General features: G+C 56.4%; 1 protein-coding gene across 2 annotated transcripts in view; it reads right to left on the bottom strand.

Annotated features, from left to right (window-relative positions):
* PCDH19 (protocadherin 19) overlaps window positions 1-2,838 on the bottom strand; it is a 57,687-nt gene extending 54,849 nt beyond the window's left edge. For both annotated transcript variants that reach the window (XM_083797794.1, XM_083797795.1), the window contains exon 1: window positions 392-2,838. In XM_083797794.1, the coding sequence (XP_083653920.1) occupies window positions 392-2,532 (2,141 nt within the window). In that variant the 5' untranslated portion in view covers window positions 2,533-2,838. The remainder of the gene's footprint in view (window positions 1-391) is intronic.
* Window positions 2,839-24,707: the final 21,869 nt, after the last annotated feature.

Here is a 24,707-nt window from a genome sequence, read left to right as displayed (position 1 = left end):
CGCGACGGCCGTGCTCCCAGCGGGGCCACCGGGACGCGGGTCCCACAGCCACCCAGGGAACGGGTGCCCCTGGTCCTCCTGCACGGAGCAGGGGGAGCCGGCCCCGCGCTCGCCTCTCCAGCCCCAGCGTGCAGAAGCTAACGCCTGCTGCAACAGATTGTCGCGGAGCGAGATCGCAGCCGTCTGCACCTCGGGTGGGTCTCCGTCCGTCTCCCGGAGAAGAACGTTTTAAAGCCTCTCAGGAGATTTCCCCAGAGGGACAAGTGCCTCACTTCTGTTGCTAAAGCAAATTTAAGCCCCCCCAGTATACAACAGCAAATGGAAAAGCAACTGTGCTCACAAAAATCAAAGCAGACACTGGCCGGCACAGAGAAATAAAGATGTTCTTTACCTGCAGTTATAGGTCCTGATTTCCTTGTTATCCCTTTTGCACTTTACTGCCACGAAGATCATGGTGACAAAAAGAATGGCCGCAATAGACCCCAGGGCAATAATGAAAATGAGGGAGAGGTTAACAGATCCTATGGACTCCTGGGCATCGAGGGCCGGAGACAGGTATATCAAAATCAAGGCTGAAGCCGACAGAGATGTTTTTCCATGGTCATGAGCCACCACAATCAGCTCGTAGGCTGTCTTTGCATTCTCCCCAAAGGCTCTGGTGGTCCTTATCTCTCCATTGACCTGGTCTATCTCAAAAAATCCTCTGTCTCCTTCCACCATTTCGTAGGAAAGTCTGCCATTTTCACCCTCGTCATAGTCATCTGCCTTGACCACTGTCACCAAGTAGCCGACCCCCGCGTTCCTGGGGATGTACACCTCCGCAGTCCCGTTGACCAGCGGTGGGGCCGTGATCACGGGCGTGTTGTCATTGACATCCAGGACAATCACCCTGACGGTGGCATTGCTCTGCAGAGAGGGATTACCTCCGTCCTTTGCCAAGACCTTGAACTCAAAGGCCTTCGTCTGTTCGTGATTGAAGGACCTCAAAGCATAGATGTCTCCAGAGTTGGGGTTGATGGAGACATAGGTGAAGACAGGCATGTCCCTGACTTGGGAGGGCACAATCTGATAGGAGACGCTGCCGTTGAGGCCCAGGTCAGGGTCCCTCGCAGACACTGAGAGGAGGTAGGCCCCTGGGGTGTTGTTCTCCTGCACGATGACCTGGTAATAGGGCTTGGAGAAGTGGGGATGGTTGTCGTTCTCATCGGTGATCTTGACGGTGAAGGACTTGGTGGCCTGTAGGGAGGGTACGCCATTGTCCTTGGCCTGGATGGTGAGGTTGTACTGGTCCCTCTGCTCCCGGTCCAGCCGCCCATCCACCAGGATGGTGGAGAAGCTCTCGTACTCCTGGAGCCGGAAAGGCACGTTGCCCAGGAGCTTGCACTGCACCCGCCCGTTGGCCCCAGAGTCGCGGTCCGAGACCCGCACCAGGGCGATGACGTACCCCGGCGGGGCGTTCTCGCTCACCTCCACCAGCTCGCTGTTGACAGAGAGCAGGTTGATGAGGGGCGGGTTGTCATTGGCATCCTGCACGCTGATGGTCACTTTGCAATGGGCAGGGATGGAGTTAGGCCCCAAGTCCTTGGCCTGCACATCCAGCTCGTAGACATGACCCTCCTCGTAGTCTATGGCGCCGCTGACCGTGATGAGGCCGCTCTGGGGGTCGATCTGGAAGAGCTCCCGGGCTCGCTCAGAGACATAGCTGTGGAAAGAGTAGAGCACCTGGCCGTTGGTGCCCTCATCCGGGTCAGAGGCATTGAGGCGGATGACCGGCGTACCCAGCGGGGCGTTTTCGGGCACACTGACAGTGTAGGCCGGCTCCTCAAAAAGCGGGTTGTTGTCATTGGAGTCGATGACGCGGATGCTGAGCTCCACTGTGCCGAAGTTGGGCGGGTCACCACCATCCAGCGCCGTGATCACGTAGCTGTAGTGGGACTGGGTCTCGCGGTCCAGGCTCTTCTCCACCACCAGCTCGGCAAAGCGGGACCCATCTCCCCGCGTCTTGGTCTCCAGCCCAAAGAGGTCATTGGGGGTGATCTCGTAGCTCTGCACACCAAAGCTGCCTGAGTCCGGGTCGTAGGCGCTCTCCAACGGCACCCGGGTGCCGGGGCTGGCAGTCTCTGAGATTTCCAGCTCGATCTGGTCGGTGGGGAAGCTGGGCGCGTTGTCGTTGAGGTCCTTGATCTCCAGCTTGATCACGCAGATCTCCATGGAGCTGGACATCACCTCCAGCGAGATGACGCACTTGGGGCTCTGCCGGCACAGCAGGTCCCGGTCGATCTTCTGCTTGGTCACCAGCAGCCCGGACCCGGGGCTGATGTCCACCAGGTGGGGGGCCGAGTTGGAGACCACCCGGAAGGCGGTGGGCTGCCGGGGGTCTATCACGAAGCCGGCGTCCCGGGCGTCCTTGGCGACGTTGGCGATCACGGTGCCGGCCCGCTGCTCCTCCTCCACCGAGTACTTGAGGTTGACGAGGGCCCCGGCGCCGGCCCACAGCAAGGCGGCCCCCAGCAGCGCCGGGAGAACCCCCATCGCCGCGCCCGCCCCCGACGGCCGCCGCGCCGCGCCCCGACGGCCGCTGGCTTCAGGGGCCCACCGCCCTCATGCGGGCAGCGCCCGCCGGGCCGGGCCGGAGCGGAGCGGAGCGGGGCGGCCACCGGAGGCGGCGGTACCCCCGCGCCCACGCCAACGCCGCCCGCTTAGAGCCTCCGAGCCGGCGGCGCCGGGGATGGACCGGGCATGGCGAGCGGGAGCCGGGGAGGGAGCGGGAGCCGTGCCGAGCCGTGCCGAGCCGTGCCGTTCCGAGCCGTTCCGAGCCGTTCCGAGCCGAGCCGCGCCGCGCCGCGCCGAGCCCTCTCCCGCCGGCGCTCGCTGCGGCGGCCGCACGCCACTGCCCGCAGTCCGGAGCGCCGGCGGGCGGCGCGGGGGCGGGCGGCGCGGGGGCGGGCGGCGGCGCGCCGGGGCCAATGAGCGCGAGGGGGCGGGGCGTGCGCGGCGCGCCGCCACCAATGGGGACGCGCCGAGCGGAGCTGCCGGGCCGGAGGGGCGGGGCCAAGGCGGGGCGCGCGGAGCGGCGCGGCCGGGAGCGGAGCGGGGCCCGGGGCCGGGGCCGGGTTCCCGCTGCTCCGCGCCCGCCGGCTGCGGGGCCGCGGCCACCGGCGGTGCCTCCCCCACCGCCGCAGGGGCGCTCGGCGGGTTCCCGCGGGCACCGGGCTGGGCAGGGGGGACCCCGCGGCCCCGCCGCCGGCTGCGCACCGCCGAGGCCGGGGCAGCCCCTTCGGGGAGCGGGGCAGCGCCGCCCCGTCCCGCCGGCACGGCGCCCGGAGCGGTGCGGGGGGACCCGGCGGCTCTGGCACGGGCAGCGCTCCCAGCTCCCCGCGAAGCGGTTTTCAATTCAGCGGGGCTCGCGGAGTCCCGCTGCGCGGTGCCGCCTCATCGGCACGGCCGAGGCAACGCGGCCGCCCTGTGCTGCTGCTGCTTCCCGGGGGCGCCGCGCTCGGCCCGCAGGTGCACGGCGCTGCAAGCGATGAGCGGGGGGAAGGCTCCGTGCCCCCAGCCCGCAGGTGCCGCCTTTGGCCGGTTCCTGGCCCGCCCCGGCGCTGGCGGCCTCAACCCCGAAGCTTTTAGCGGCAAACTCGCGGCCAAGCCGAGCCCCGCGGGGGAGGGGGGGGTAAAAAAAAAAATAAAAATAAAAATAACAGGTTGGGGGCAGGCCGGGTGCCGGCGCTTCCCTGCGGCAAACCGCCCCGGGAGCCCGCGGGTCGATGGCGGCGAGCTGGCGCCGGGCCGGGCCGCTGGGCCGGCGGCCACCGGCGCTGCCGCGGGCCCGTCGGGGCGGCCGCCTCCCCGCGGGGCAGCCCGCTGCGGCCGCGCCGTCGGGCCCCGCCGCCCTTCGCAGGCACAAGGGCGCCATCTGGCGGGCGGCGCCGGCAGGAGGCACCCCCTGCTGGGCGCGCCGCGACACCCAACCCGGGGACACCGCCCGCGGGGACACCACCCGCCCCCGGGACACCGCCACCTGGGACACCACCCCCAGGGACTCCACCCCCAGGGACACCATCCTCAGGGACACCATCACCTGGGACACCACCCCCAGGGACACCATCCCCAGGGACATCACCCTCAGGGATACCACCCCCAGAAACACTATCCCCAGGGACACCATCCCCAGGGACACCACCCCCAGGGACACCACCCCAAGGGACATCACCCCAAGGGACACCAGCTCCCAGGACGCCATCCCCGGGGCACCCGAGGTGGGACCTCCCAATGGGCTCCCCCCCCCCCCCATGCACGTCCCCGAGGGTTCCCGCAGCCCCCCGGGAGGCAGCAGCAGGGGTCCCGCAGGCAGAGGGGACGCAGCAGGTGGTGGGCACCAGGCTGGCGAAAGCTCCGCTGCCGCGCTCGCGACGTCTTCCTCGGAAAAATTAATTCTGATGACTTGAACTGTGCCGTGTGGATTGAAAAGCTGGCTGAAGGATCATAAACAAAGGGTAATTAGAAACAGGGGGAGGTGTTTATGGGGTACTGCAGGGATCTAGGTTAGGTCTGCTCTCGTTTAATACCCTCATTAATGACCTGGAAAGAGGGAGTAAACTGCACATTAATGAATTTGGCAGATGATGCTATACTGGGAGGTGCTGTGAGCTCCAGCAAGCATAGAAAATTAACACAAAAGGGCCTAGCGAGATTAGAAACATGGGAAGGAAACAGCAGAACGAGCTGGGCCCTGGACAAACGCAAGCGAGGGCATCTGGGAGGCAGAGGCGATGTAAGCCAAGAGCAGGAGGACGCCGCCGCCCCGCACCACAGCAGCGCCAGAGCCATGCCCCAGGCACGAAGGGGTTGGGGCTGGGTCAGCAAGGGGAGCCCACAAGGCTGCTGAGCATCAGGGCAGGAGAGGATCGGCCTCCCAAGGGCGGTGTGGAGGCGCTGGGAGGCTCAGGTGGGGCCGGACGCGGGCCTGCCTCCGTGTGCACGTGTTGGCAGCAGTGCGGAGGGAGGCCATGCAAACGATCAAAGGCACGGAGAGTCTGATATCTGAAGGAAGATTAAAAGGCTTAAATATATATATTGGTTGGCTAAGAGCTGTCTGTGGGGAGACAAACTAAGAGCCTTACAGATCTGGTTGGTGTAAATAGAGAAGGAGGGAAGGAATTATTTAATACAGTACAAGGGGCATCACCAGAAGGGGTGACAGGAAATGAAGAAATGGAGCATTTAGGTTGAATGTCACAGGGGAAAAAATCCCCTCTGCTGACAGTGAAAATTATGAGGCTGCGACGTAGTTCCCTGGAGGGAGAAAGTTCTGCGGCTTGAGATATTTAAAACCAGACAGGATCAGGCTGAATATAAAAGCACCCGGATCAGCCACTGACAGGGGATGCATGGAGGAGCAAGAGCTGGGCAGGGACGCACCTCATTTTCCAGCTCTTTTTCTACTGAAGTATTTTTTTATTAAATCACACATACAAAAGGTCTGCAATATTTATTTATGGCCTACATGTCCTTCTGCGACTGCGATAAAGGAGATCACCGGTGTGATGAATACTGAGCCGGGCGTCTTGTAGCCAGCCAGGCGGACATGGGCCCTGAAAATCTGCACCCGCACATAGCGGTGGAGAGGGGTTAGAGGTGAGCTGAGGGGGCCCCTGGCTGACCCGTGTGCTGTACGACGTGCCTGGAGCACCCGGCCTCCTGCAGGCTTGGCTTCTGCACAGCACCTCGCCCCGGCCGCCTTCCGCAGCACTCGCCAGGCCTCGCTGCCCAGCACCCACAGCCTCGGCCAGCGCTCCGGCCTCTCACCCCGGGGTTAACGCTCGGTATCCAGTCTGCCAGAGGCTGCGACAGGATCCCCGTGGAGTAGAACAGGCATCGATTCCCACCCCTCCACATCTCCTGCCTCACCGGAGGTCTGAGTGCTGTCAACAAAATGGATTAATAGTCCCATTATCAGTTGAGATGGATGGCCGGGGTGAGGAGAAAACATCGCGTCCCAGGGAACTCAAGTAGGCACATTAATAAAGATGCCACATGTTGGCTCTGAAATCTAAAAGCTTCGCTCCGCTCCTTGCAGCGGAATTAGCCTACCCAAAGCCCAACGCTCCCATCACGATGCACCCGATGTCGGCCCCAGCACCAGCCCGCGGTGGCCTGGCAGGCAGGGACCAGGGGCATGGTGCTGACTGCCCCGCTCGCTGCCCTTGTTGCCCTGGTCAGCGGCCTGCTTCCTGCCCTTCTCCGGGCACAGCGCCACCAGGGAGCTGCCTTGGCCCCCTCGCTGCAAACACCCAAACGAGCCCTGGTCCCTCAGGCTCTGCCCATTGCAGCCCCCCCTTCCTTTGGCATGGACCGAGGGGGGCCTGCATGGCCGCCCAGGCCCCTCACAGACGGTGCCTGTCATGCTGCTGGCTCCTTGATAGGTATGGGCAGCGTGTAATGGAGATATTGGTTCTGGTTCTGCCCACGCTGTAAAATAAGGAAAGCTTTTAATTAAAAGCGAGCGGTGCAGCTTGCAGCCCTTTGTTTGAGCGCTAATGCAAATGAGTCCTTCCCAGCCCAGCATTTAAAGCTGTCTCTCTCATACCTGTCAAAAAGTAAATCTCGGGATCTAAACCCTGTAGATTGAAAGCTGCGGTATCAGCGGGCTGTCAAGCTGGGGATTTTTTTCATTAAAACTTCCTTGTGGGGAGGGACAAGGCCAGGCATGGGGTGAGGCCGTGGCAGCAGGGTGGGGAACCCAGGAGGGCAGCAGCCTCTGCCACCAGCAGCCTCGCCCCTAGGAGGCACGAGGGCCTCCTGCTGTCCTCCGTGCCGCACCAAGTAGAGGCCGGGAGGCTTTGGGCACCCACCCCAGTGCCCAGGGACACCGAGCGGGCCCCTGCTGCAGCACAGTACAGGCACAGCCCGCCCAGTCCATCCCCCTGCCTGCGATGAGGAAGTGGAGACCCTGCACAAAAAATATTTTAAAATTTCAAAATTCATTTTAAACATCAAAGAAGAACTTTATCTTTTTTTTTTTGAAACCATTCTTATAATTCTGCATGTAGCATTTCTGAACAGTTGTTTTTCCCCTTTCTGGCACCTTTTCCTTTTAGCTACTAAGTGAAGGAAAATAAATGATGTAGGTTTATTTCTTCCTTTCTTTGCTTATCCAGTTCTGCAAAACTTGAAAGCTTTTCAAAGCATCTGGGTGTCAGGAGTTATGGTTTAGGTCTGTGCTTTTTTTTCCCCTAGCAATGTTTCTAATATCACAGCAAACTAGAAAAACTGTAGCATAGAGAAATGAAATGAAGAAATAGGAAAACTCAGAGCAAAATGCCTAGACCGTTCAGCCATCAGATATCTGCCATGCATGGAGAAAGGGGAGACCTAAAAAGGAGAAAAATGCATTTTATATTTGTTGGGGGGTGCTTGGAAAATAAGACAAAATATTTAGCTTACAAACATTTTGTTGCCTGTTATATGGAAGTTCAGTGCACGTCCACTCTCAAGAGGCTTTGGAGTGAGGACAGCCTGTGCAGCGCTGCCTGTCAGCCCTCTCAGAGCCAAACTTTATTGAGCGCTCGGACATCCACGGTACTTGCAGACATCCATCCCAGTAACTCCGCTAGCTGTTTGCACATAGCACAGATAAGGGACCGCTGCTGTGAAATATTGAGTCTTTAGACCATAAAAAACTGTCTTTGTAAGCTGAAATCTAACTTTATTTGTACTCCTGCAATTCCCCCAAAGTCAGCAGGGTTTTCTGGCTGTTAGCAAGGGCAGCGTCTGGCACACTCCTTCTGCGGGAGAGGTTAAAGTGCCAAAGACAGGACAGCATCACTCCGAGGAATTCGATAAACTCCTATCACTCAATAGTTTAATTCACTTTTACTGATACAGCATCTTTTATCAAAGATTACATAATGCTGAATAATCATGAAGCACATAACACAGAGCCAGACAGGCAGTTATAATCAGATTTAAAGCCTATATTAAAAAAGTGGCAGGTGCAGGGCTAATTCTCCGCTCTCGCACTGGTGTCGGTCCAGACAAAGCACACTGGACCCGCTGCCAGCGTACACAGCCTGCCTGCAGCGAGACGCGGTGCTGCAGATGAAATAAAGGTCTCAGGGGGACACCTGCACAGCCGGAGGCCCCAGGGCAGCTCTGGTGTGCTCAGTGACAGGCAGCTTCACAGGGAGAAGGCCAGCTGCCCCCAGCAGCCACTTCCATTTTGGGAGGATGCACTTGGCTCCAGCAGGCTGACCAGTGGGACCGAGCTCAAAACTGGGTCCAGCAGACCCAGCGAGGATGCAGTTGGTGTGAGCAATGGCAGCGCCGAGAAGCCGAGCTGCACCTGGCACCTCTGTGCCTGCCAGCCCAAACACAGGCAGCCGAGGGGCTCGGCAGGCATTTGCCCTCAGCAGCAGGCATGGGGCGATATTAATGAGAGGGCAGCCTGTGCGATTAACCACTCTGCTTTCCAGTATGGTCTATTAAGGATAGAAAGGAAAAAATGCTGTGCAATTCAGGGGGCTGCAGCAATGCGGCCTTTCACCTCTGCCTCTCTGGCCCGTGCCCAGCTGCTGGTACCCAGCGTTTATCACCTGACAGCGGCTCAGCGGCCCGTGTAAGACAGCCATCACTGCTTCCCAGGCCAGCTCCCAGAGGACACGTTACGAAAAGCTACCGCCGTAATGGGCATCTCTGCCGGCTGTGTCAGCAAAGCAGACGTGACCGAGTGGGGTGCAGAGGTGTCCCACGGGCACCCCGTGCCCCTGTGCCAGCAGGCTGCAAAGGCGGTGAAAGGGAACCTGTGCCCTGCTCCAGCTGCAAGCCCACAGCACACGGCTGCCTGGCCCCAGCGTGGGGGCTGAGCAGGGCCACCAGCCCGGTGTGGGCACCCCGAGTTGTTCCCCTGTCCCCTCTGGCGTCGGGGCACAGCAGCACACCTGCACCTGCAGCCTGCGGGGAAGCAGGCGTTCCAGCCGTGCCGGCTAAATATTTCCCATGCAATCAATTCCAGCGTATAAAACCATCAAACAGGATAACCTTGTGATCAAATGGCCAACAGAGAAAAGTGCTTAATATTATCCACTCCAGATAATGAGCTGTATTTCCAGCTCAGGCCCCAAACACACATCACCACGCACTAAATGCCATGCAATTGCCTGCACAACAAGTTAAGCAAAGATTAAAAGCAAGGAGGAGAGACGAGGGAGGGCAGAAAACTAAGCGCAACGAAATTGCATTCTGCGCCCTCAGCCTGAGTGCAGGAGCGCAGCCGGGGGAGCGCTTCCGCGCAGCTCGGCGCTCCATCACGTGCCGGACCTTCAGGATCGCTCCTTGGGTGCCTGCCTGACTTACAAACCGTGCGCATGGTCACCCACGCAGGTGAAGAACAGACGGCCTTAGGTTTACAAGGCAGCGATGCCACGGATGAATTAAGAGGCAACCAAACTTCTCTCTGCTGGAGATCTGCCTGACAATGAAGGTTACCCGAGGTGATGGGAGAATCGCTGCTTTCTACTTTGCTCACAAACAGCATCTCTTATTCAGTCTCCAGGTCCCTGAGTGGATGAAAACACTGTGAAGGTTGGGGAATAGAGGCACCTGCGGAAGGGGAGTGATTTAGAGAAACCGCACAGTGTAATATCTCTAGTCTGCACTGCTACATGGCTAACACAGAGGCTAGCAAACTGCACAGCAGCTCCAGCAGCAGCCATTCCACCTTTCAGAATTGTTGCAAACATAACTAAATTCCTTATTCTACATTTTCCTTTCTTCTTTTCTCCTCCCTTTGTTCGAGCACACTGTTTACTCTGCTGATGACCCCGCGGGATGGGAAAGAGACTGTGATGCTCCCTTCTTCCAGCAGAAATTAAATACCTGGCACCGGCAGAGAGCTGACAGCTCCCAAATGTTCTCTTGCTTTCACCTGGAGACAGTCCCAAGCCACAACACGCTTGCCCAGCATGCCAACAGGCAGGAGAGCGCATTTCTGGGACAGTACCTCCTGCCACCGCAGTGCTGAAAGCCAGGAGGGAGATTTAGGAAGCGCTCCTCAGCTGGTACGCTTTGTCCCGGCCCCGGTGAAGCCGATGGAGATGCGCAGCACCAGCTGAGGAGCAGCCCCCAGCTCCGTCCCAGCAGGGTGCCCGTATCAGGGAATTTGGCCATGGTTCCTCACTGGTATTGAGTTAGCAGCGTCCCGCGGTTCGGCATTTCCAGCCCTGCCTGCCTGCATCCTACAACCGTCAATTAGCAGCCCAGGCACCAGTCCCAGCGCTTCCCTCCCCCCCCCTCACACCCCCCTGCCACTTCTGCAACTGCAGATGTATGAAAATCAGACAGAACTCCAGCTTCTCCTCCCCGCATTGCCACGTGCATCGTTTTCCCCTACAAAACTGAGATTTGCACATGATGCACCCTGCCCGTGGTGAGCCTGCCGTTGCCACCCAGTAACACGGCTGGGCTACCGGCCATGCGCAGGAGAGCACATGGGGACGTGCACAGCAGGGAAAGAGTTTTGTCACATACCGTTACCTACAAGAGAAGGGAGAAGAGGCTAGGAAAAACGCCTAACAATTGCTGTAATTATGGCCTTTTCAAACAGCTACACGATGTCAGACACAGTGTGGGGGAAAGGGCTGGCATAGCTTACCGTGCTGAACCTGGGGTGGATGCTGCTCCAAGCCAATGATTAATAGTCTGCTAGGATTTATTCTGGCATTGCAAAAAAAACGAGCACAGTGTCTCAGGAAGACACCAGATGGACAGCATGGAGCGGAGGCCCCAGCCTGGGGTACCAGCAGCAGCACTTGCTCCTTAGCTGTGGGACAACAGCATCCCAGCATGGGCCGGCTCCTGCCCGGGACTCCCCGAGCCGATGTTGGCAGCCTCGGCGCCCACCCAGTGCCACGCAAAGCACTGAACGCGTCTGATCCCAGCGCCAGTGTGCACGCAGGATTGCTGGCTCCCGTCCTGCCGAGGCACAGGCACACCGCAGCAGCCCTGTCTCCGTCCTTGTCTCAGGTGCATCCTCACAACAAATTCCTGGACTCATTTCCAGCAGGAATGCCAGGACAAAGCGCTCCTCCCGCAGCCCAGCCCGCTCTCCCGCTCCCCTTCCCACGGGCTGCATCTGCTCCCGCTGGCAACAGGACGTCACCTCTGGCACCCGTCAGCCACAGCCCATGGTCTGAGCACAGGAAAATGCGGTCCCTGGACAGGCCACCCGTCACGCTGCAGGGCGGGTGTCCGGGGTGCCCGATGCAGAACGGAGCTGCCCCCCCCCCCCAGCCAGGCCAATGCCACCACAGCGGTGGCCAGCACCAACCCCGTCCTTCAGAGAAGGACACAGCAGGGAGGTGGCAGCAGCGCCTGAGCCCATCCAACTGCTCACCTCGCTCGTCCCCTGGGACAGCGAGAGGAAGATCTTGGCCGCCCATGTGGTCAGGTACAAATGCCTCCCTCTGCTGATGCCAACCTATCTTCCAGCATGAGGCTAAGGGTAGAAGGGAGTCCAGCTGGGCCACAGGATACCTTGTTTGGATCAGGCTGAGAATTACTTATGCAGTGTTTTATTAACCGTAATGGGTAGCTGTGCCTGGTAAAGTGAGCAATAATCTTGTTCAAGGGATCGCTCCTGCATCGCACTGTTACTGCCAATGCTGCAAATTTTCCTCGCTGGTCTGCTGGCCAAAACCCTTTCTGGAGAAAGGGATGACCAGGACAAAAGAGCACAAATCAGGTAGGAACATCTCCCTCCCTCCCTCTCCCCCCCTTAAAAAGAACTGGAGATAACATGGCAGGTAGAGTCCTCCATCCCACAGCCCCTCTGATTTCCAGACTTCCTCTCGTCTCAGTCCATCAGGAGCGCTACCTGACACAGCACTTACATCGCCTGCAGCTCCACATCCAGCTCGGACGCTTCCCAGGGGCAGAGCTCTGCCAGGGTAAATGGTCCCTGGCTAATGGAAGGAAATAGAGGAAAAAGTAATTTACATCACGGCTATATTTATTCTGTACACTGCTATTTTGTGATCATCTATAATTTTAATCTATTAAGAGTAAGAGATGCATCTGTTCTCCAAGTTTGTCTTGTTTATAGGTAATGTGATCCCAAGGGGATCATTCGAGGGCACTTGCGGAAAAATCAGCATTTCCACAATTGCGAGCCACCCCTAAAAGCAAGGGGGGAGGCACCTGGGGAGATGTGGCACCACACCTGGTGGAGGAGCTGCCTTTTAAGCAGGACCAGCTCTGGTGCATTGCATGCCCAGGAGCAGCAGAGCATGCCCCATGGATGCTGCTGGGCAGCTTTCACAAGGACAGGACACCGCTGCCATCACCGCAGCCCTGCTTAGAGTAGCGAGATGCAGAGCGCAGGCACTGCCACAGTGGCCAGGGTCCTCTCATGCCAGATGTCTGCAAGGGAAGGAGCAGAAATCCTTCTTCACCTGAAGGCACCGTGCGAGGCCAAAGCGCTGCCCACCTCTGCCTGTTTCCCATATGACCTGTAGGTTTTCTGCAAGAGCCGTCGGATGGGAGAATAACTTCAGCTGCCTCCCTCCATGCGTTTCTCCAGCCCCTCCAAGTCCCAAACACTCTTTTCTGCGAGGCTCTGTGTTTGCCGTTGGTTTGGGTGGAGGTCGTAGAGAACGTGGTACCGCAGCTTGGTGCTTCGTGCTCCTGAAGCATCCCCTCCTGGGGCTGCTCTCCACCCTGCTCCGACAGCCCTCGCACAGCCAGCGTGGAGACCGTGATTCAGCCCAGCGAGCTCTTCTGCAGCCCCGTAATAAATAATCATTAAAGTTAAGGCAAGTACCACGTTCAAAGGGAAAAGCAGCAATTACAGACCAGAGCGCGTGGCAGAGTTATGTGAAACGCTACATGAAAATACACTCAGATTTAAAACGCACCCCAACCCCACCATCATCATTTACTTCAATTATCAATCTAATTAGCTCAGCAGTCAAATCTGGGGGGGGGCGGGGGGGGCATGGAGCCAGGACTGCCACTGGATCACAGCTGAGGCTCCCAGGGGAGGGGGCCCCGAGCACCCTCAGGGGACATCCCTAAGCCCATATCTGACCCAGGAAGGGTGCAGGTGGGGGACCGGAGCAGGACAGCAAGGGCTGATGCATCCCGCTGCAGCCATCCATGGGGACAGACAGAGCAACCAGTCCCTGCCAAGATCAGGTTTGAAGCCCTGAATAATGGAAATGCATCTCGCTGAAATCCCGCCTGCCTCTGCGAACAAAGCCTCGTCTGGGCTCTGCTCAGGGTGCCCGGCAGTGCCAGCGAGGCTGGCGGTACAAGATCCCCGCAGGCGCTCCCAGCCACCGCCGCTGTGCCTTTGCGTGGTGCCCCAGACCCAAGGACCATGCTTATCTGAGCAGGCACTAGCAGTGCTGCTGCTCAGCCTCCTGTAAACAGCAGACAAGGGGAAATAAATAAATAGGTATCTCGCAATGCACACAAATGCCACGGGGACCGTCCTCTTTAACGCGTGCCATTTTGCCCCTGGGAGCAGCACTCAAACAGCTCTCCTTCGAGCTCTGTTTTCTTCCAAGCCCAGGACCGTACCCTTGCTTTCCCTACCCTGCAGGAGCAAGGCTGGCAGCACGCACCAGCCCCACACCACTCTCCCCGGGGGGGACGTTCCTGCCCACACGTGTGCGAACGTAAGGCACAGGCTCAGATTCTGACGAGCGGCCGCCGATCTCCAGAAATCACAGCCGCCACCAGCAGCTCTGCCCACCGGGAGCTGGCTGCTGCCATCACGAATGCGGGGAAGATTTTCACGGCTTAGGGCACTTGCAGAAACCTGAGCTCCAGAGGCCAGAGCTATGCTTGGTATTCTGTGTGTTTGCAGCAAACAGTTTATTGGAAACATTTAGCCCTCTTTCTGTTCATTAATAAAGTTCAAACATACTTTGGTTTTCTTCATATTTGCTCATTATTTGAAATTGCACAGGGATGCTTTAATGGGGACGTTTTGGCACGGAGACTGCCTGCCACTGCTCGCAGCAGCCAGAGACACTGCTCGTCCCCGTTCCGGCCCCGGCGCTCTGCGGGACGGAAACCTGGCAAGGATTCAGGCTCCTACTGCCGCCCCCAAGACCTCCTCTTTCTGCAGGCTTTTCCACAAGCAGGCTTTTCTGCAGATGCAGAAGCGCTTGCTGAGAGCAATTTAAAAGGGTTTGCAAACACCAGCATGGTTCTTATTGAAACAAATATCCACCAATCTGCACTGCGCTCAGAGAGCACAAGCTCTGCGAAAAATCACATCCCCCCGGCTGCTTGGGACACGGTGCCACGGCAGAAGTGCCGGAGCAGGACCGGCCGCCTGGCCGCAGCCAGCGCTGCCCGAGCCCCCTGCGCTGTGGGGCAGGCACCCAGCACCCAGCCACGTCCCCCCAGCACAGGGGTTTCCTGGCACCCACAGCACAAGGCTGGTGTGGATGCTCCCAGCCTTTGCCAAAATCTCCACGGACTGGGTATTCCAGACCTGCTGTAACATTTGGGTACTTCGGATACACTGCACAAGCCCAGTTATTTCAGGAACTATATGGTGACGGATAGCTAGATGCAAGGAAAGGCCATTATAGGCTGTGAAAAGCTGCAGCCTTCCTGCTTGCTCCTTGCTCGGTGACAAACCATCTGCTTCGCCTGCACCTCCCTTTGTTTATCCTGCTCAGCTCAGCTGAAATTAAAATTGACAAAAGCAATTTCTCCCGATCAAGTTGGTAAGATAAGGGGAGCGGCTGCCACGCACACTGCCATAGAAACCCGGGCTGCTCCGGCGCTCAGCCTCCTCCTCGTGCAGCAGCCAAGTCTGGGAAGGGAAGCGCCCGGCGGCAGGGGAAGGTCCCCCTGCTAACGCCGAGAAGGAACGCAGATGGATTCAGCCACGGGAGAGCCATCTCGCCAGCACAGCACCGAGGAGGAGTTCTGTTTTATTCGGGCTCCAACCCCCTCCCTTGGATTCAGGAGCACAAAGTAGCCCGTTTGATTAGAAAAGCACACTTGGGTGAATTCGGAATTATTTCCTGTTTGAGGGGAGGGAGGGGAAACAGCCTACTTTCTGCAAGAGCACTTCTGGAGGATTTGAGAACCTCCCAGGTTATATTTACACCACCGAAGCACTTTCCAGCTCAGAGCACTCTGCAGGACGCGGGTCCAGGCCGCAGCTCTCCCTGGCACAAAGCCACCGGGATCCAGCCCCCGCAGCCACCCGTTACCCAAGCACAGCCCCCTGAAAAGCACCTGCAGCATAGGACAGGGACCCTCGGAGCTCCATCCCGCTGTGACGGCACCACAACCACCAGCACCACGGCAAAGCCCAGCAGGGGCAGGATGCTCACGCCACGATCAGCCCCACGTGCAGCCCCATCCCACCGTGCCGCAGGGAGCGGCTCGCTGAAGGCAGGGGACCTTCATATTTCTACTTCCAATTTCTGTAGACATATTAATAGCACGAGGCCTCTTTTCTCCAAGATGCAGGAGCAGCTGCTTGAGTCTCCACTGAATTAAGCTAAGGACAAGCTTTACGTTTTGAAGAGTGATCTTTGGGGTCTGGCATTTTTTATTTTTTTTTTAAACCCGAGAGCAAAGAAAGACATCAGAAAAACATCAAGCTGTGAGACATGCCATTTTCCCTGTGCTGGTATAACTCAGGAATAGCTGAATAAAACTGCAGTACTAGTTCCTGACAAATTCCCCAGTGAGCTAAGTAAAGGCTGGAGAAATTCTGCCCAGAAGGTAATTGCTTTTTTTTTTTTCCATCCCTGAAGTTATTAGAGTAGCAAGAGGGCCCTGCAGCAGAAGGCCCTTGACTTGCACACAGGTCTGCTGCTCCTCCCTCCGGAGGAGCCCAAGCCCGCTGGCACAGGCTGTGTGTGAGGCCAGCGGGCTGCAGGGAGCAGCTTTTCAGGGCAACGTGGCAAAGCAAGGAGACAGATGTCACAGCCCATTCCCCACTGAAGGCATGGGCAGAGGATAAAGGAGACTTCCACAGCCTGAGAGGAGACCAAGGAGCACTCCAGACGTGCACAGAGGCCTTATCTACACAGAGTACGCCTTCTCCAGACATCCAGAGCCCCATCACAGCCTTTGACAACAAAGAATTCATTCACAGCTAGAGCGAGAGAGGAACCGATGGGGCATTGATCCCCAGTCAGAATTCAACATCCTCCTATCATATCAGGATTACATACAGAAATCCCACTGCTCCACAGTCGGAGCAAGGCACTGCAGTCCTTGAAAGGAGACACCAGTCACTAATGACTGGGAATTAATCAGGGTGACCAGTTCAATCGCCTGACACATCAAGGGGCAGATAACACAGATAAACCCCTTCAAAGCAAGGAGGAACTGGAGCGATGACATGAGGACATCGATCGAGCCATTCTGGATTTGCACAGGATATGTTACATTAGAATCTGGATCTGCTCCTGGGTTTGCCCAGGATCAGCAAGATTAGATCTGGATCAATTCCGGGCTTACCAGGGCTGAGCAAGATTAGACCACAGATCAGCCTCCGTATCGATCCTGTAATTTGTCACTACTGCGCTTGGGAGAGAAATCCCTCGTGCAGCTACCGGAGGCTGCGCTGGCATGGCAGAGGGAAGGTGTCAGCCCTGCTCCTCGCACCGCGCTCGTTAGACACGCCATTCACACGGCACGGGCACTGCTTCCCGTAATAACGCACTTACGATGCGGCGGCATGCTCTGCCCCACATCTAGACGAGAGCAGATTTATCCCCAGACATACATTATGCATTAAAATGGCATTTTAGGAGTCAGAGGGAAGAATTCACCTGACTCCTCATCTGTCTGCGGGTAATGAGGCTCCACAAATCACGGCCACAAAAGCAGGGGCCATCTCCAGCCACCAGCAGGTGGAAGAGCCAGAGGGGCCAACATGCCACCCCCAGCCATCAGACACAGCCAGGAGGCTGGCATGGCAGAAAGAGCGAGAGCAGCACATGGTCTGTGTAGGAAACTGGGGGGGAGAAGGTGCAGCTGAGGAGCTGTGCACACAGGATTGGAAATGACGCTCAGCACCCCCCATAACTGCTCCAGCACTGGCCAACGTGCTATGACATTCTCGTGTCTGCTATGGGGATGCCTCTTCATCTAGACCTTGCTGGATTTCCCTGAGATTTTGAAGGGCTTGATGACAATAACTGGTTGTGTGAGCTGCTTTGCAGGCATCCCTGCCTGCAAGAGCTCAGGAGGACGTGAGACACGGCCAGCCTGCCGGCAGCCGCGGGGCTCACAACTGCCGCCCGCACGGGGCAGAGGGAAGCGCTCTGCCCGCGTCTCGGGTCCGCTCCTCCTCGGGAGCCGCGAGCAGGGATTTCTGCAATATTGCAACTGCATCAGCAAAGACGGAGATGACAGGAGATTAATGAAATAAGAGCGCTCAGAGGTGGAGCAAGGCAGGATATTGCCCTGACGATATTCTTGGCAGGTAGCTGAGCACAACCAGGTACACCGGCCTCCTGCCTCTGATTTCTGGCTTCCAGCAGCAAGGATTTCTTCTGTCTGCATCTTTTCTGTGCTGTTGTTCCCTCCTAGGCAAGTTTTAGGTGCAGGAACACTAAATCCACAGCTTGCTTTTTTTTGTCAATGCTATTAGTGCAGCGCTTGCTACATGTTTATCCAACCATCTCCAATATTTCTCTGCACGCTTTCTTGAGGTGCCCATATCTGCTTCTTATCAGCCGTGCTACTGAAGATGTCATCTGCTGAAGACCAAGTGCCCCCACTGCAGGGCAGATAGCACCGACAAACATCACCGGGTCTCGCTGGGAGATCCTTAGGGGAATGGGGAGGGGCTGCAAGGGCAGCAGGTGTTGGGTGAGCACCCCCAGCCCCTGAGCAATGCCAGGGTTTAGGCACAGGTTTCTGCAGACAGCCCCTGAGCACGATCTCCGCCCCCCCGCCCAGCTTATTCCCCTAAATATGTTCCAGCTAATGCAATTTGGTCTCACATCGAGTAGCGTCAAACACAGCAGCTGCCAACCAAATATGAAAGATACAAAAAAAAAGCAGCTCGAGTCCCTCGGTGGCGGTTTGGGAGAGGCAGCTCCGTGCCTGCGGCACCTGTGCATTGCAGAGGGCAAGCAATTCCCTCAGCCCCATGAGACACAGATGGGGCATGCTTGTGACTGGGAGCAAATAACACAGGGGCAGAGGGCTAAATCACATTTGTACAACCTCCTCCCCCGTGTTCCTCTGCATTATTTAAGAGAAAATGTGTTCTCTTCTAGTCTTCATTCTTTCCCTTTTGTACTCGATTCCAGCTGGTGGGTGAATTAAATCAAACCACCCAAACCCAGGCTCTGAAGCTGCGTGAAGCCATGCTCCAGGTCCGATCCAGACCTAGCGAGTCACCCCAATTTCTGCACCGACCAAACACGGAGCAGCCCAAACCTGGGCTCAGCAGATCTGACGGCCGTAACACACGGACTGAAAGCCTAGAGCCAAGCGCTTGTAGCTCTGAAACGCAGATGCAGATCCACACTGGGAGACTTTGGGAAGCAGCAGAGCTTTATGCTGCCCGGAAATCACACACTTGTGATCACGTTTGATAGCATCACCACTCAGGGCTTCCTAAACACCCCCAACCAGCCCATAACTGCCTCACACCATCGCCCTTCTGGAGCAGCGCTCCTTTCCCCAAGGAAGGAGCTCCTCAGCTGTGTGGGCAGGGGATGAGGGTGGCCATGGGGCAGCCCCACACAGAGCCAGGCACAGGCCGGGGGACACAGGGCAGGGAGGGGATGCTGCTCCCACAACAGGGCATGGGTAAGGGCAGGAGGCGAGAGCAGGAGCCAGCATGCTAACGTGCATCTCTATTGGAAAGTCCGCCCCTGCAGAGCTCAATTGATTTTTTTAAATTAATCTATTTACAGCAGTTTGAGTTGAGCTAGCTTTAGGTGCTGTTTAAGCTGCTTTCCTCATGCCTCGTGTTCAGCGCTTGCATGGTGCGATTAATTGGGGGGAGCTGGAGCAGAGGGAGGAGCACCCCTGGGTGCTGCTGGTCTGCGTCTGGGTGCCCAGAGCAGGGCCCAGGCCTGGCAGGAGCTGTGCCTCCCCACAGCCATCCCTCCTGGGTACCTGGAGCACCCCCCAGGAGGAGGGGGGCACTTGCAAGCAGACCCCAGAGCTTTGCGGTGCAGCACTGGGGGGCCCTGCAGGACCCCAGCAGCCTCCTCCAGAGATCCTTCACGCTCTGGAAAGAGCTTAGCGGGGAGCATTTCTCCTGTCTGTCATTAGCCTGACATAATGTCTTTCCTGCTGGCAGCTTTCAAGCTCAGCAGGTTTGTTATAAAATTCATTACCAGATATTGCAATCACAGTCACCTTTATTGGGCTCTGCATTTACAATAATTAGGCCAATAAACACTGATTTATAAAAATGACAAACAGGAACTCCCAGTAAGCAAGAAATATGTGCTTTCTTTAGCTAGCAGTTTCTCACAGGGCGAAAAAATGCAAGAACTCAAACCAAAGGCTGCCGCAGAGCCAGCGGCTCTCTCCCAGGAATTCCCACCCGCCGGCTGAGGCCTCCCCGGGGAAGGACCCGGCACACAAAGCCCAGGCCAGGCAGCTCGGCCAGGAGCATGGGGAGAGCAGAGCAAGGGGAGCTGTGCCTGCAGACCTCTCACAAAGGGTGCCCAGCACAGCACTGTGCCCCCAGCCCCCAGCGCCAGCCCCCTTTGCACACAGGTGAGCGGCACACGCTGCGGCACATCACCGCCGCTACACCGGCACCTCCCCTCCGCTCCCCACTCGCGGCCCAGCTGCCATTGCACGGGGCAAGAGGAAGCTGCCAAGGGGCTGGAAGAGATCCTCAGCCTCTGCCAGGGCACAGGCACACAGCCCAGGTGCCGTTCCCGCTGTGGGAACGGGACCGGGTAACGCAGCGCTGCGATAACCCCATCTGGGCAGCAGCCAGCACAGCTCCCACCTCACCCCCAGGCGCCACGGCCTCCTCCATTTCCTACCTCTTCTCTGCATTTCTCCCAGTTTCCTCTCGCTGGTCCTTGTTTCTCAGCACCCTGCAAGCCTGGACACGCTGAGCCCTGCAGCCCCCTCCCATCCAGCCAGCATCCAGCAGCCCAAACCCCCCTTACTCCCAGCAGCAACCCAGCTGAGACCCCTAATAGCCCCATAGAGCAGCCGCCCCATCCCCTATATACCCGCCCAAGTTGGGGCAGCAGCTGTGCAGCGTTGGCTCCAGAGACCTTCAGGCTCTGCTGATGGCAGCAGCTGGTGCCCAGGTGCCTGTGTGCCCCCCCCAGCACCCACAGGGCCCCCCCAGCAAGCACCCAGGTAGGAGCCAGCCCCCAGCAGCCACAGCTCCACGTTCTTGCTAAGTGAACCCCAACACTGATCTCCAGAGCTTTCCACAGCTTCCTTCTGTTTGGGACAGAGACGGGCAATCGTGTTGATCTTGTTTCACTCTATTTGTATTACTGATTTTTAAAATAGCTGGTTTTTTTTGCTAAAAGGCCCCTGAAGCTCTGCGCGGCTTGGCTGTACATAGCGCAGAGCCAGAGGTGCAGGGGAGCAGCCAGAGCTGCGTGGAGACGTTACAAGAAAGGACCGGGCAAAAACCCCATCCCCTGAGCCGCAGGAACTCAATAAACCCCGACACACCCGAGAGACCAGGACACCGTCCTCCCTTCCCTGCAACACTGAGCCCGCCAAACACGTGCGGTCTCCGAGGACAAGGGAAAATGATGCTTGCACCACCGCAGCGCGATTAATTGCAAAGACCATCAGTGGAAGATTTTATGACAATCAAAGAAAAATTAACTGTGTCAAAATTCTTCAGTTTAATGGATTCCTTCCTGATTAGTCACATTCAACTTTGCCTTTACTTGCTTTAGGAAGTAAACAACGTTAATGCACATATCAGATGACAGCGTAAAGCAACGCAAGAGGCCCATGTGACACTAAACTGAATTGATTCGGGTGGAAATTTTTAACACGTTAATACTTTAGGTTTACTAAGCGATGATAATCAGCTGTCTAGGCCCTTCGCGCAGTCTCAGCACGATGCAGCAATCTTCACCAAAGCTGCCTTCTGCCTGCAGGTTTCCCACCGCAGAGCTCCCGACCGGTGCCGTTCGGGCTCTGCTGTCCCCAGAGGGAAACCTCACGCTGTGCCCACGCCGCGGGCCTGACCTCGTCCACTCCTTCCTACCACAGCTCCGAAATCACAAACGCACCTGCCTCTGACTAGGCACGCTGAAATTAACTGCTGGCAGAGAAACGCCCGCGTTACCCCGAGCAGCCAGCCAGTGCCGTAAGCACAGCATCCAGCGCTAGCACCTCTACGGCAGCTCCGAGTGGCGTGCGTTTTTATCTCAGATAAAAATACGCTTTTTGACAGGACGGGTGTGTGGCTCAATGGCAGCGGGGCTGCCGGCGTGGCCGTGACAGAGGGGCAGGCTCGGCGGCAGCGAGGGTGGGGGCGCCGACCGCCCGCTTCCGACGTCGTCGCTCTGCTGTTTCCTTGCGCGCGCGTCGGAGAGGAGCCCTGGAATATCGCTTTGGACCTTAACAACCCTTTCAGCCTTAAACTATTTTTAATAAAATGGTTTTCCGTGCGACACCAACACACGCGTAGCTTTCAATTACATTTTAGCACTCCCAGTAGGAAGTAGCTCTTTATTGGGAGAAGTGACTTATGATAGCGGAGGATTATAGCTTTGGTCTTTGCATCTCGGATATTCAAAGCTGGGCGAAAAAAGCGGCTCAGCACATACTCCGTGGATGAGGTAAACCTCGTGCACGGGGAAGCGTTTCTGAAGAAGTTAAGTATTTGAAATAAAACCATGCAGTCATCTAGTAGAACACAGACACGAAATTGTTATTTATCAAGATGAAACCGGCATTTGGATAAAATTCTCCGGCTCCGTTAATAACTTCTGTTGACGAGGGAGCCACAACGGCAGAAATGAGGTAGCTGTCCCCCGAGCCAGCCGCGCAGCTCGGAGAAGCAGGATTTTTCATGGGCTGTGAACAAGGAGAAGCGTGTGTGTCGTCGGTAATCACTTTCTGAGAGGCTCCTTCAGGGTGGCCACCGCGAATTCATCTTCTCTATTGTTTCCAAAAGGTTTGTCAGCTCTGCATAATCTGCCGCAGCTAGCGGCCGCGAGAGCGCCACGTGCCACGTGCCCCTCGAACGTGAAGTCCAAATCCCGGAGCAGTTTTATCACAATGATTAAGTTTCTTAACTTACATCAAGTATGTCTCTGGAGTTTTCTACCACGCTGTGAACTTAAGATAAACAGCGAATGATGAGTAGGCTGATTACCGAAACCTCCCTTCAACAGGGGCCATACGCGGCTAATTGATAAGAGGAGATAACGCAGCCTCTCATCTGCCAAAAGTTGCAGAAAATGGGAGAGGTTGGAGCAGAAACGGCTCTAAGTAATCAGCCCAGTGGCTAACGAGCTCCGTTTATAGGGGATTGCTCCCTTTCTCCGTTTGCTGCCCGGGACGGTGGAAGCAGCAGTTGGGCAGACGGGAGCAGACACATCACCCAGCAGGGGAGCAGCGCGAGAGGCACGTCCCCGCGGGGAGACCCCCGGCAGCACCCAAAGGCGGGGTGAAGGTGGTCGGGGGGCCGGGGTCCCCGGTGCTGCTGCCCTGCGGTGAGAGCCACGAGGCGGCCCGTCCCACACTAAACAGCGTGATTTACTTACTGCCTATGGAATTGCCCAATTAATTCACTATCCACATTAATATTATGGCTCATTTTTAACTTTACTGTCTCCATCGTTCCGATTTAGTGCTGCTCAGAGATGCTGCCACTGACCTTAATGGGTTTTTCATTAGAACAAAGAGCACCCTATTAATCACAGTTCGTTTTCGGCTGGAGGTTGCTGTCCAAGCCGTGCTGCTTTGGGGAGCTGCTTCAGTGGTTCGGGGCCTATTTTATTTCTGCCGGGCTTCTCGCCCCCGCTCACGCTGCGCACAAACCCCTGCGCTGTCCAGGAGGAATTTCTTGGTATAACATTTCCAGACACAGAGATTTTATGCAGCACTCAATCTACACCGCAGACATGATAGATTTTTTTCTGGGCAAATTGAAGCAGGAAAGGAAAGGACGCACCGATCATAGGCAATGAGCCTCTTACTGTCCTGTGCAAAAATCAAATGCCTTTTAATAATTTCAAATGTTCTTCTGGGTATCAATTAGTCACACATTAATATCAGCATTGCTTCTCTTCCTCACTTCACATCAGATTAAATTCTCCCGTCATACAGACTCGCACTCATTAGCTTCGAGGAAAATTAGTAATTGTTACCTCTTCATTGGCGCTGATGGGAGATTTTCATCGGAAATGCTTTTTTTACAGAGAACCTGATTGTGGTCTTAAAGCGACTGATATTTTTTCCCCTGGAATTGTTGCCTTTTCATGGAAAACCCAGATTTTTCTCTGAAAACCTGAATGGCTGAGCCTGAGCTCTCTCCATGCACCCCGAAGGAGCAGGACCTGGAGGGGCTGCACTGACCTGCAGACCGCGGCCACCGCAGCCTCTGCAAGCGTCAGAGCCGCTGACAGCGAGGACAGCTTTGTTCAGATGGGGTTTTGCTCCTACCAAACCCATAGCTCGAGGCTGAGTATTTATAAAGCTCCCTACAGAGAGCAGTGGTGCACAGGGGTCTCATCCTGCTCCCTGCACAGTATGGGTGCTGGGGGCAAGCGGGGAGAGGGGGGTGATGATATTTATTGAGTTTTATTAACTTCCAGCCCTGGGAGGTTCTCACCTCTTCGAGCTAATTCAGCTGCCTGACTCCTGCCGGAGTTACAGTGATTGCCATTAAAAAACTTGACATTTACCTTACAACAGTAATAAAATAATAATGCCTAATTTGGTTTACGAGTGGTATTTGCAGTGTTTCCTGTGCCTGGAGTGGGGGATATTGTGAAGATGGCTGCTATGTTGATCAATTATGTCTGGTTAACAGCGCTGCTGTAATTCTTTCCTGTAATCATAACCGTCTTTCAGTAGAGCAGCTCCAAACTTCTCTGAAGCAGTAATTTTGACAGGAAAAAAAAATATATGTTTTCAGTCCAAAACAGATACTTCAGTTTTCAGTGAAGAACAAAAGCTTTAGAGGTGAAACTTTCTGTTGAAAAGAAAAGTGCAGAAATATAAACGCAGTGGCTGCACGTATTTGCTGCACTCAGATTTCCAAAATATTTTAGATGTTTTTGAAGGCTGACTGCGATTGCTTTCCATTAAAAAGTTATTTTTCTCCTCCAAATAACCTTCTGCCTCTCACTTGTCAATACGACTCCCTTCTGCTTTTGGCCTCTCAGATATTAAAGCCCTGAGTATTTGCATTCCTGTGGGCTTGCTGCAGCTGCAGCGGGCAGGGGCAGCTCCTGTGCATGCCTGCGCGGGGCTCGCAGCGCCAGCGCCAGACCTGGCCTCACCGTGGCATCCCCATCGCTGCCATTTCTTCCTCTGTTTCTCACCCAGAACAAAGCTCGATGTGGATTTTCATCCTTTCAGTGCACTTTTAATTAGCGCATGATGCACTCAGGGCTTTTATTAGCGCAAAGAGCTCAAAAAACAGTGCATGCCAGCTCCTCCGCACCAGGGAGCCTCCTTCCTGTTCAGACCAGAAACTTAACACTGGAGTACTGAAGCTTGTCTTAGAATGGGTTCATTTCCAT

Source organism: Anser anser, assembly GCF_964211835.1.
Source record: "Anser anser genome assembly, chromosome: 13".
Lineage (NCBI taxonomy): Eukaryota > Metazoa > Chordata > Aves > Anseriformes > Anatidae > Anser > Anser anser.
Note: the sequence above shows the minus strand (reverse complement) of the source record. Positions and strands in the feature narration are given on the sequence as shown.